Source organism: Pongo abelii, chromosome 4, assembly GCF_028885655.2.
Source record: "Pongo abelii isolate AG06213 chromosome 4, NHGRI_mPonAbe1-v2.0_pri, whole genome shotgun sequence".
In the NCBI taxonomy this organism is placed as follows: Eukaryota; Metazoa; Chordata; class Mammalia; order Primates; family Hominidae; genus Pongo; species Pongo abelii.
Window position 1 is genome coordinate 180,891,121 of NC_071989.2, and position 13,094 is coordinate 180,904,214.

General features: G+C 46.0%; 1 protein-coding gene across 1 annotated transcript; it reads right to left on the minus strand.

Moving 5' to 3' along the window:
• Window positions 1–374: 374 nt before the first annotated feature.
• Window positions 375–731, minus strand: LOC100432998 (large ribosomal subunit protein P1-like). Its single transcript, XM_054556397.2, has one exon. The coding sequence runs from the start codon at window positions 729–731 to the stop codon at window positions 375–377; it is 357 nt and encodes a 118-aa protein (XP_054412372.2).
• Window positions 732–13,094: the final 12,363 nt, after the last annotated feature.

Sequence of the window (13,094 nt, forward strand, 5' to 3'; positions counted from 1 at the left end):
ATACAAAAATTAGCTGAACATGGTGGGAGGTGCCTGTAATTTCAGCTACTCAGGAGACTGAGGCAGGAGAATCACTTGAACCTGGGAAGCAGGGGTTGCAGTGAGCTGAGATTATGCCACTGCAAGACTCCGTCTCCAAAAAAAAAAGGAGTAAAGTCTTCCCTTGGTATCTGCAGATTGGTTCCAGGATCCCCACAGATACTAAAACCCTCAGATGGTCAAGACCCTTATATAAAAGGGCACAGTATGTACATATAACCTATGCACATCCCCCATACACTTTAAATCATCTGTAGATTACCTACACTGTAACACCTAATACAATGTAAATGCTACGTAAAATTGATTGAGACCTGTCTTAGATACTTTTGGGTTCATATCACAAAAGAGATTTCATCAAAAACACCAAAGCCCGTGTCCTCATCAGACTCCTCAGATTCTCTTTTCTTTGCTTCCACTTTCTTCTCAGCAGTGGTGCAGTGGGCAGGACCTCCTACAGGTGCAGTACCACCTCCTAGAGCAGGTCCTCCAGTCCCTGCATTGCAGACGAGGCTCCCGATGTTGACATTGGCCTGGGCCTTTGCCAACAAGCCAGGTGAAAAACATTCCACATTTACGCCAGCTGCTTTCCTGAGCGCCTCGGTCTTATGCTCTGTGATGGTCACCTCATCATCATTGTGCAGCATGAGGGCCCGGTAGATGATGCAGCTGAGCTTGGAGACAGAAGCCATAATGCCACAAGTGTGTGGTGGGCCCTGCTGGCACTGCTGGTCACCGGATGAAGTGAGGGCCTCACCCCAACACAGCCTTAGCTTCCTCAGAAGGACCTCGGCCACAGCTGGAGAAAGGAGGTGTTGTGTGTTTTGTTTTGTTTTGTTTTGTTTTGTTTTTTGAGACAGAATTTTGCTCTTGTTGCCCAGGCTGGAGTGCAATGGCACGATCTCTGCTCGCCACAACCTCCACCTCCCAGGTTCAAGCGATTCTCCTACCTGAGCCTCCCAAGTAGCTGGGATTACAGGCATGCGCCACCATGCCGGCTAATTTTTTGTGTTTTTAGTAGAGACAGGGTTTCTCCATGTTGGTCAGGCTGGTTTCGAATTCCCCACCTCAGGTGATCCACCCACCTCAGCCTCCTGAAGTGCTGGGATTACAGGTGTGAGCCACCGCACCGGGCCAGGAGGTGTATTTTTTAATTTGTATTTTTTATTGTTGTATTGTTGCTGCCTTTTCAGTATTTTTTATCTGTGGGTGGAGGCAGATCCTGCGGGTGCAGAGGGCTGACTGTAGTTGGTATGGGCCATTAGAAAGGAGAGCACCTGAGGCTGGGCTCGGTGGCTCACACCTGTAATCCCAACACTGGGAGGCCAAGGCAGGCGGGATCGAGACCATCCTGGCTAACACGGTGAAACCCCATCTCTTCTAAAAATACCAAAAAAAATTAGCCGAGCATGATGGCGGGCGCCTGTAGTCCCAGCTACTGGGGAGGAGGCTGAGGCAGGAGAATGGCGTGAACCTGGGAGGCAGAGCTTGCAGTGAGCGGAGATCGCACCACTGCACTCCAGCCTGGGCGACAGAGTGAGATTCCGTCTCAAAAAAATAAAAGGAGAGCACCTGAAAGCCAGAGAAGGAGGAATTTATAAACAGGGATCTGGGTGGAGCATTAACGGTGTCTGTTACAGATCATGCCATGCACTGCTCAGGTCTCCTCACATTTTACCTTAACTTCATTCTGTCACAATTTCTAGCACAAAACTTAGAGGAGGAGGGTAGAGGGATGAGCTTCAGCCCCCGCTGCTGCAGTGGTCTCAAGGCGATACATAATCATATTCATCATCTTCCTCTCTGAGTGTTCTAGGTTCCTCACACCCTTGACTTAACACTTCTGCTATTCTTGATGGCTTGTCTAGTAGGATGTCCCACACCTTCATCCTGAGGGATGTGAGGCTCGGGATCCTCCTGCCCTTATCCAGCTGGGATTGCTGTAATTGGCCATTCACCATTACAACCATCATGGGAGCCAGGTGCAGTGGCTCACACCTACAATCCTACTGCTTTTGGGGGCCGAGGTGGGAGGATTACTTGAACCCAGAAGTTTGAGACCAGCCTAGGCAATATGGTGAGACCTGCTCCCTACAAAAAAATTTTAAAATTAGCTGGGCATGTGCCTATAGTCCTAGCTACTTGGGAGAGTGAAGTGGGAGGATCGCTTGAGCCCAGAAGTTTGAGTCTGAAGTGAGTTATGATTGCACAATTGCACTCCAGCCTGGGCAACAGAGTGAGACCCTGTCTCTTAAAAAACAGACAAGGCCGGGTGCGGTGGCTCACACCTGTAATCCCAGCACTTTGGGAGTCCAAGGCGGGTGGATCACGAGGTCGGGAGATGGAGACCATCCTGGCTAACAAGATGAAATCCCGTCTCTACTAAAAATACAAAAAATTAGCCAGGCGTGGTGGCGGGCGCCTGTAGTCCCAGCTACTCAGGAGGCTGAGGCAGGAGAATGGCGTGAACCCGGGAGGCGGAGCTTGCAGTGAGCCGAGATCGCGCCACTGCACTCCAGCCTGGGCGACAAAGTGAGACTCTGTCTCAAAAAAAATAAAATAAAATAATAAAAATAAATAAAAATAAAAATAAAAAACAGACAAAACCGCCATGGGAGTACTAGGCTCACGAAGGCTAGTACCACTAAGGGAACATACCTTTACCTCAGTCCCAACCTCACTCATAGCCCCACTTCAGCTTTTATAACGATGTATCTCATCCACCTGGGCTTCTCTATGAGAACCTTCTGTTCCATTTCTGCCTCATTTCCCTTCAGCAGTCTCCATGTCTGTATTGATTTCCTATCACTACTGCAACAAATTACCTAGAACTTGGTGGCTTAAAACAACAGAAATTGGCCGGGTGCAGTGGCTCACGTTTGTAATCCCAGCACTTTGGGAGGCCAAGGCGGGCAGATCTCTAGGTCAGGAGATCAAGACCAGCCTGGCCAACATAGTGAAAACCCATCTCTACTAAAAATACAAAAATTAAGACAGGTGCGGTGGCTCATGCCTGTAATCCCAGCACTTTGGGAGGCTGAGGCGGGCGGATCACGTGGTCAGGAGATCGAGACCATCCTGGTTAACACGGTGAAACCCCATCTGTACTAAAAATACAAAAAATTAGCCGGGCGTGGTGGTGGGCGCCTGTAATCCCAGCTACTTGGGAGGCTGAGGCAGGAGAATGGCATAAACCCGGGAGGCAGAGATTGCAGTGAGCTGAGATTGCACCACTGCACTCCAGCCTGGGCAACAGAGCGAGACTCTGTCTCAAAAAAAAAATACAAAAATTAACTAGACGTGATGGCGCATGCCTGTAGTCCCAGCTACTCAAGAAGCTAAGGCAGGAGAATTGCTTGAACCCAGGAGGCAGAGGATGCAGTGAGCCAAGATCTCACCACTGCACTGAAGCCTGGGTGACACAGTGAGACCCCATTTCAAAAAACAACAGCAGAAATGTACCGTCTGGAGACCAGAAGTCTGAAATCAAGGTGTGGGCAGGGCCATACTCCCTCCAAGGGTTCTAAGGGAGAGTCCTTGCATCTTTTCTTTTTTTTCTTTTTTTTTCTTTTTTGAGACCGAGTCTCCCTCTGTCACCCAGGCTGGCCATGCAGTGGCGCGATTTCAGCTCACTGCAACCTCCAACTTCCGGGTTCAGGCAATTCTCCTGTCTCAGCCCCCCAAGTAGCTAGAACTACACACATGCATCACCACACCCCGCTAATTTTTGTATTTTTAGTAGAGATGGGAGTTTCACCATGTTGGCCAGGCTGGTCTCAAACTCCTGGCCTCAGATGATCCACCCGCCTCAGCCTCCAAAAGTGCTGGGATTACAGGCATGAGCCACCACACCCGCCCTTCTTTTCTTTTTTTAAATTGTGATAAAATACATATAACGTTTATCATTGTAACCATTTTCAAGTGTACAGCCCAGTGGCATTAAGTATATTCACATTGTTGTGCAACCATCACCACCACCCATCTCCAACACTTTCTTCATTTTCCCAAACAGAAACTGTGCCCATCAAACAATAACTCTCCATTTCCGTCTCCATCCCCTACGCACTCCCAACTTCTGGCAAGTACCTTTCTGTCTCTATGAATTTGACTACTCTAGGTATCTCATTAAGTGGAATCATACATCACTTGTCCTTTTGTGACTGGCTTATGTCACTTAGCATAATATCCTCACGGTCCATTCATGTTGTAGCATGTTTGAGACAGGGTCTCACTCTGTTGCCCAGGCTGGAGTGCAGTGGTGCGATCTCAGCTCACTGCAACCTCCACCTCCTGGGCTCAAGCGATCCTCCTACCTTAGCCTCCCAAGTAGCTGGGGCTACCATCACACCCCACCACGCCCAGCCAATTTTTGTAGAGATGGGATTTCACCATGTTGCCCAGGCTGGTCTTGAACTCCCAGGCTCAAGCAATCCACCCACCTCAGCCTCCATAAGTGCTGGGGTTACAGGTGTGAGACACCACACCTGGCCAGAATTTCCTTTCTTCTTAAAGACTAAACAGTATTTCATTGGATTGACCCGCCACATTTTGTCTATCTGTTATCCATCAATGGACACTTGGGTCACTTCCCCCTTTTGGCTATTGTGAATGATGCTGCTATGAACATGGGTGTACAAACATCTCTTTGAATCCCTACTTCCAAGAGAATCACTTCAACCCAGGAAGTGCAGGTTGCTGTGAGCTGAGATCGTGCCACTGCACTCCAACCAGGGCAACAGAGCGAGACTCCGTCTCAAAAAAAAAAAGAATTAACACTGTAACATTTCACCTAAAACATAGACACCCTGCAACTGTATGTATCCATTTATCCTTTCCCATCTTTTATGCCATAGATGTCATATGTATTATATCTACATACATTGTAAACCTCAGAAGACAGTTATACTTTTTGCTTTAAACTGTATTGAAAAGAAAAAATTGTCTTTTATATTTACCCAGTTGTTTACCATTTTCAATGCTCTATTCTTTCCTGAATATCCGATTTTCCATCTGGTATCATTTCCTTTCATCCTGAAGAACTTCCTGTAGCATATTTTGCAATGCATTACTGCTGGCAATGTATTCTTTTGTTTTTCTTTTATATGAAACAGTCTTTATTTTGTTATCCTTCTTGAAGGATACTTTAGCTGGATTTAGAAGTTTTTCTTTCAACACTTTATAGATGATGGTCTTCTGTTGTATTCATTTCCTGGGCTACCATAAGAAATTACCACAGGCCGGGCGTGGTGGCTCACACCTGTAATCCCAGCAATTTGGGAGACCAGGGCATGTGGATCACGAGGTCAGGAGTTCAAGACCAGCCTGGTCAAGATGGTGAAACCCCATCTCTACCAAAAATACAAAAAAATTAGCCCGGCCTGGTGGCAGGCGCCTGTAATCCCAGCTACTCGGGAGGCTGAGGCAGAGAATTGCTTGAACCTGGGAGGCGGAGGTTGCAGTGAGCCAAGATCGTGCCACTGCACTCCAGCCTGGGTGACAGAGCGAGACTCCATCTCAAATAAAAAAAGAAATTACCACAAACTTGATGACTTAGAAAAACATAAATTTATTCTCTCACAGTTCTAGAGACCAGAAGTTTAAAAACTAGGCCGGGTGCAGCGACTCATGCTTGTAATCCTAGCACCAAGGCCTTCTAATTCCAGGCCGAGGCAGGCGGATCACTTGCTCCCAGGAGTTTGAGACCACCCTGGCCAACATGGCGAAACCCTGGCTCTGCCAAAAATACAAAAAGTTAGCCGGGTGTAACAACATGTCCCTGTGTTTCCAGCTACTCAGGAGGCTGAGGTGGGAGGATCACTTGAGCCGGGGAGGTGGAGGTTGCAGTGAGCCAATATTGCACCACTGCACTCCAGCCTGGGTGACAGAATGAGACCCCCATCTTGAAAAAAAAAAAGAGTGGGTAAGGCCACACTCTGTCCAGAAGCTCTAGGGAAGAACCCTTCCTTGCCTCTTTCAGCCTCTGGTGGCTCCAGGCGTTCCCCGGGTTTTGGCTTCATAACTCTAACCTCTGCCTCCTTCACACAGCCTTCTGTTTTGTGTCTGTGTCTTCTCCCCTAAGCCTTGGTGTTTCTCCTCTTACTTATAAGTATACTTGTCATGTGAGCTAGGGCCTGACTGGTTCATCCAGGATGCTTTCATCTCAAGATCTTTAACTCAATCAAACCTGCAAAGAACCTTTTTCCAAAAAAAGTCATATTCATAGCTACCAGGGTTATGATTTCACTGTATCTTTTGGGGGTCGCTATTCAACCTATTAAATGTCTTCTGGCCTGTATTCCCTTTTTTTTCTTTTTTTTTTTTTGAGATGGAGTCTCGCACCGTTGCCAGGGCTGGAGTGCAGTGGCACCATCTCAGCTCGCTGCAACCTCCACCTCCTGAATTAAAGCGATTCTCCTGCCTCAGCCTCCTGAGTAGCTAGGATTACAGGTGCCCGCCGCCACACCCAGCTAATTTTTTGTATTTTCAGTAGAGACAGAGTTTCACTATGTTGGCCAGGCTGGTCTTGAAGTCCTGACCTCGTGATCTGCCCGCCTAGGCCTTCCAGAAGTGCTGGGATTACAGGCATGAGCCACCATGCCCAGCATTTTTTTTTTTTTTTTTTTTTTTTTTTTTTGATGGGGTCTGGCTCTGTGGCCTAGGCTGGAGTACAGTGGCACAATCTCAGCTCACTGCAACCTCTGCCTCCCAGGTTCAAGCGATCCTCCCACATCAGCCTCCCGAGTAGCTGGGACTACAGGCACACACAACCACACCTGGCTAATTTTTGTATTTTTTGCAGAGACAGGGTTTCACTATGTTGCCCAGGTGGGTCTCAAACCCCTGAGCTCAAGAGATCTGCCCAGCCTGACCACCCAAAGTGCCACGATTACAGGCATGGCCACCGAGCCCTGCCTGACAGGGTCTCGCTCTGTCACCTAGGCTGTAGTGCAGTGACATAATCGCAGCTTACTACAGCCTCGACCTCCCAGGCTCAATGGATCCGCCTATCTCAGCCTCCCAAGCTGGGACTACAGGGCACACCTAGCTAATTTTTGTATTTTTTGTAGAGATGGGGTTTCCCATGTTGACCAGACTGCTCTCAAACTCCTGGACTCAAGCAATCCTCCTGCCTCAGCTTCCCAAAGTGCTGGGTTGACAGACAGGCATGAGCCACAGTGTCTGGCTGGCCTTCATTCTTTCCCATGAGAAGTCAGTGGTCGTTAGAGTTGGTGTTCTCCTCTATCTGTCATTTTTCTATGGATGCCTTCAAGATTTTCTTTTTATTTTTGCTTTTAGCAATTTGACTATAATGTGCCTAGGCATGGTTTTCTTCACATTTGTCCTGCTTAACAGTTGTTAACCTTGAATCTATAAATCGATGTCATCACAAATTTGGGGCAATGTCAGTTATTTCTTCAAATATTTTTCATCCCTATCCCCTCTCTCTCTCTCTCTTCTCCTTCTGGGCTCATAGATTCTTTTCCCATCTTTTTTCTCTTTCTCCTGTAGATAAGATAGTTTCTCTTATTGACTCCTCTACCACCTCCTTTGTGCTATTAACCTTATCCAGTGAATTTTTAAATTTTAGATACTGTGTTTTTTCAATTCTAGAATTTCTTTTTTTTTTTTTTTTTTTTTCCCGAGGCAAAGTCTCGCTCTTGTTGCCCAGGCTGGAGTGCAGTGGCACAATCTCAGCTCACTGCAACGTCTGCCTCCTGAGTCCAAGTGATTCTCCTGCCTCGGCCTCCCAAGTAGCTGAGATTACAGGCATGTGCCACCACACCCAGCTAGTTTTGTATTTTTAGTAGAGACAGGGTTTCATCATGTCGATCAGGCTGGTCACAAACTCCTGACCTCATGTGATCCACCCGCCTCAGCCTCTGAAAGTGCCGGGATTACAGGTGTGAGCCACTGTGCCTGGCCCAATTCTAGAATTTCTATTTGGTTGTTTTCTATAGTCTCTATTTTTCTGCTGTGATCTCGTCACTTTTCATTGATTGCAAACCTGTTTTTCTTTATGTCAGTGAGCATAATTAAAATAACCTCTCAAAAATCCTGTTTGCAAATTACAAAATCTGGGTCATCTCAGAATTAGTCTCCATGGACTATCTTTTCTCTAGAGAATGGGTCACATTTTTTCCTTGTATTGTAAGTAATTTCAGACTGTGTCCTGCATATTCTCAAAGTCATGTTGTAGAGACTGGATTCTGTTGTTTCTCTGAAGAGTGTTGGTTGGCTTTCTTGGTTTTTGTTTTGTTTCGTTTGAACAGGCAGTTAACATGGTTGGATTCAAATTGCAAAGTCCGTCTCCTGCGAATCAGGTCAAATCTCAGGTCAGTTATTTTATCCTTAGCCAAGCTACTTGCAGTTGGCCCTGTATATGCATAGTTCAGGGGTCATCTAGAGTCTGTGCAAAGTTTATACACGTAGTTTGGGGCTTCTCCTCTCTGACTCCTTTCTTTTTGGGGTATCCCTCCCCACTTTGCATTAGCATAGTTGTTCCTTAAGTTTGTTCTCTGGTTTTTCAGGCCAGGAAGACTGAGAATTTTCTATCATAGTTTTAGCTGCCTTGCACAGCACCAACTGCATCCTACCCTTAGGCTAAAAGTCACAAAAATGGGAAAATCATATTGTGCTGTTCTCCCTTTCAATTTTAACTGCCCTCTGGGATATGCTCATTTGTTCACTCTCCAGTGTCTTCAGGTAGTTTTGTTGTTTGTGTTTTCTTGTTGCATTTGATCCAGAGTTTACTATTGTTTATGGGACAACTATATGTCAAATTTACCCATTACTTAGCTACACTGGAATATACTCGAGTTTTTTCCTCACTCATTAGTTGGATGTAGAGGACCCCCCTCCTTCAATGAGGCCATAGACATCAGCTGAAGAGAGGCATTAGTAGTGCTCAAAGCTGGCAGCCTACTAAGTTAGCCAGTAAATGGGTTGGAGCAATATTCCCAAGTGTAGAATGTGCTGTCTCTAAAGCCAGAAGAGGCCTGCCAACACTGTGCTTCTTAATGTTATAAGCTTCACTCTGCAATAATAATTACTATAACCTAAAGGGGATGTCCTGGCATGGCATGCCCCAGATCATTAAGCACTTCTTTATTTTTATTATTATTAATATTTATTTATCTATTTAGATACAGGGTTTCACCCTGTCACCCAGGCTGGAGTGCAATGGTGTCATCATGACTCACTGCAGCCTCGAACTCCTGGGCATAAGTAATCCTCCTACTTCAGCCTCCCAAGTAGCTGGGACTACAGGAACATGACACCATGCCCAGCTAATTTTTTTTTAATAGATGGGCGTCCAGCCATGTTGCCTAGGCTGGTCTTGAAGTCCTGAGCTCAAGCAATCCTCCTACCTCAGCCTCCCAAAGTGCTGGCATGAGCAACCACACCCAACTGTTAGGCACTTCAAAACTACACTGGTCAGCTGGGCATGGTGGTTCACACATTTTGAGAGGCTGAGGCGGGTGGATCACTTGAGGCCAGGAGTTCAAGACCAGCCTGGCCAACATGGCAAAACCCTGTCTCTACTAAAAATACAAAAATTAGCCAGGTGTGGCGGTGCATGCCTGTAATCCCAGCTACTCAGGAGGCCAAAATGGGAGGATCACTTGAGCCTGAGAGGCAGAGGTTGCAGTGAGCCAAGATTGCTCCACTGTACTCCAGCCTGAGTGACACAGCAAGACTCTTTCTCAAAAAAAAAAAAAAAAAAGAACAAAACAAAATAAAAAAAACCTACATTGATATAGCAAGGTTTTTATCTCCCTGCCTCTGGAGCACATAATCTTATTGGGACATCTGTAGTAATTGCCACTTCTTGTGCATTAATGTATCAATATAGTGAACCAATGTAATGTTACATTGAGGGTCCAGGAAATCAAGTCTTATTTGAACTATATTTTGACAGAGAACAGGAGAGTTAACAGGCCAGTCCTGAAGCAAGATGTAAATGTATACTGTCATCCATCCCAGGTAAATGCAAACGTTTCTGACCTTCCTTTCTGGTGGATATTGTAAGGTGCACATTTATTAGATCAATAGACACATAATGTGTAAGAGAGGTTATTTGCTTCATTCTAGTACAGGTTGAACATTACAAATTGAAAAAATACAAAATTCAAAACACTCCAAAATCTGAAACTGCACTGCTATAACACTCAAAGGGAATGCTCATTGGAGCAATTCAGATTTTGGATTTTTGGATTTGGGATGCTCAAATGGTAAGTATAATGCAAATATTCCAAAACCCCAAGAAATAAAAACTACAAAACACTTCTATTCCCTGGCATTTTGGATAAGCAATAACCAACCTGTATAGATAGCATATCCAGCACAGCAATTACCGTGTGGCTACCACTTAGTTAAGTTTGCAATGTAGTTTACTGTCATCTGCCATGATCTAGCTGATTTTGCAGGGTCTAGAGTGGGAGATTAAAATGGAATATGATGAGTACTACCACCCTCGCTTCCTTTCAGTCTTTTAAGTTTAGCATACCATTCTACCCATGAGGCAGTGTTGTTTGTGATTTACTATTTTAGCCAGATTTCTGGATAATGGAGTGGGGTAGGGAAGAGCAATTCAGGGGCTTTCACTTGGACTTTCTTGCTACAATAGTCTTTATTCCATAGGGTTATGGAACTAATGCAAAGTTCTCCTAGATGCTAGGTATATACAACCTGATTATACATTTGGGTACCAAGTGTACGAGTCCATTCTCACACTGCTATAAAGAACTGCCCAAGACTGGCTAGGTTCTAAAGGAAATAGGTTTAATTGACTCACAGTTCTGCAGGGCTGGGAAGCCTTAAGAAACTTACAATCATGGCAGAGGCGGAAGCAAACACATCCTTCTTCACATGGCAGCAGGAAGTAGAAGTGCCGAGCAAAGGGGGCAAAGCCCCTTATAAAACCATTGGATCTCATGAGAACTCACTATCATGAGAACAGCATGGGGGTAATCACCCCCATGATTCAATTACCTCCCACCAGGTCCCTCCCACAACACGTGGGGATTATGGGAACCACAATTCAAGATGAGATTTGGGTGGGGACACAGCCAAACTATATCATTCCACCCCTGGTCCCTCCCAGATCTCATGTCCTCACATTTCAAAACACAATCATGCCTTTTCAACAGTCCTCCAAAATCTTACCTCATTCCAGCATTAACTGAAAAGTCCAAGTCCAAAGTCTCATCTGAGACAAGGCAAGCCCTTCCACCTATGAGCCTGTAAAATGGAAAGAAAGTTGGTACAGGGGATATAGGCATTGGGTAAATACACCCATTCCAAATGGGAGAAATTGGCCAAAACAAAGGGGCTACAGGCCCCATACAAGTCCAAAATCCAATTGGGCAGTCATTAAATCTTAAAGTTCCAAGATCATCTCCTTTGACTCCATGTCTCACATCCAAGTCATGCTGATGCAAGAGGTGGGCTCCCATGGCCTTGGGCAGCTCTGCCTCTGTGGCTTTGCAGGGTACAGCCCCCCTCCTGGCTGCTTTCATGGGCTGGCATTGAGTGTCTGCAGCTTTTCCAGGCACATGGTGCAAGCTGTCAGTGGATCTACCATTCTGGGGTCTGGAGGACGGTGGCCCTTTTCTCACAGCTCCACTAGCAGTGCCCCAGTGGAGACTCTGTTTGGGGACTCTGACTCCACATTTCCCTTCTGCAGTGCCCCAGCAGAGGTTCTCCATGAGGGCTCTACCCCTGAAGTAAACTTCTGCCTGGACATCCAGGCATTTCCATAAATCCTTTGAAATCTAGGCAGAGGTTTCCAAACCTCAATTCTTGACTTCTGTGCACCCACGGGCCAACACCACATGTAAGCCACCAAGGACTGGAGCTTGAACCCTCTGAAGTAATGGCCTGAGCTATACATTGGCCCCTTTTAGCCACAACTGAAGCCAAAGCAGCTTGGGATGCCCTGCATCCTTGCCCTGGATGCCCTGCATCCAGCTTGGGATGCCCTGCATCCTTGGGCACCATGTCTCAAGGCTGCACAGAGCAAGGGGCCCTGGGCCCAGCCCATGACACCATTTTTTTCTCCTAGGCCTCCAGTACTGTGATGGGAGTGGCTGCTGTGAAGATCTCAGACAAGCCCTGGGGACATTTTCTTCATTGTTTTGGTGATTAACATTCAGACCCTCATTACTTATGCAAATTTCTACAGTGGGTTTAAATTTCTTCCCAGAAAATGGGTATTGTTTTTCTATTGCATCATCAGGCTGCACATTCTCCAAGCTTTTTTGCTCTGCTTCCTCTTGAACACTTTGCTGCTTAGAAATTTCTTTCACCAGATACCCTAAATCATCTCTCTCAAGTTCATAGTTCCACAGATCTCCAGGGTGGGGGCAATATGCCACCAGTCTTTTTACTAAAGCATAGCAAGAATCATCTTTATTCCAGTTCCCAACACACTTCTCATCTTCATCTGAGACCACCTCAGCTTGGACTCCATTGTCCATATCATTATCAGCATTTTGGTCAAAGCCATTCAACAGGTCTCTAGGAAGTTCCAAACTTTCCCCCATCTTCTTGTCTTCTGAGCCCTCTAAATCTCTAGGAAGTTCCAAACTTTCCCACATTTTCCTGTCTTCTTCTGAGCCCTCTAAACTGTTCCAACCTCTGCCTGTTACCCAGTTCCAAAGTCACTTCCACATCTTTAGGTATCTTTATAGCAGTACCTCAGTCTCTGTTGTACCAGTTTACTGTATTTATCTGTTCTCACACTCCTACAAAGAATTGCCCAAGACTGGGTAAGTTATAAAGGAAAGAAATTTAATTGACTCACAGTTCCACAGGGCTGGGGAAGCCTCAGGAAACTTACAATCATGGCAGAAGGGGAAGCAGACACGTTCTTCTTCACATGGCTGCACTTGGTTCTCAAGTGCATCTTCCCAGGTATCCCCATCCAAGTCTCAGGGTTCCATTTCTCCCCTATCAGGGGCCTGATTTTCATGGAGAAAACTTACTGGGACTACAAAGTTACCCATTGCTGAAGTTCTGCTACTCTTACAATACAATACAGTCCTATGCCTGGA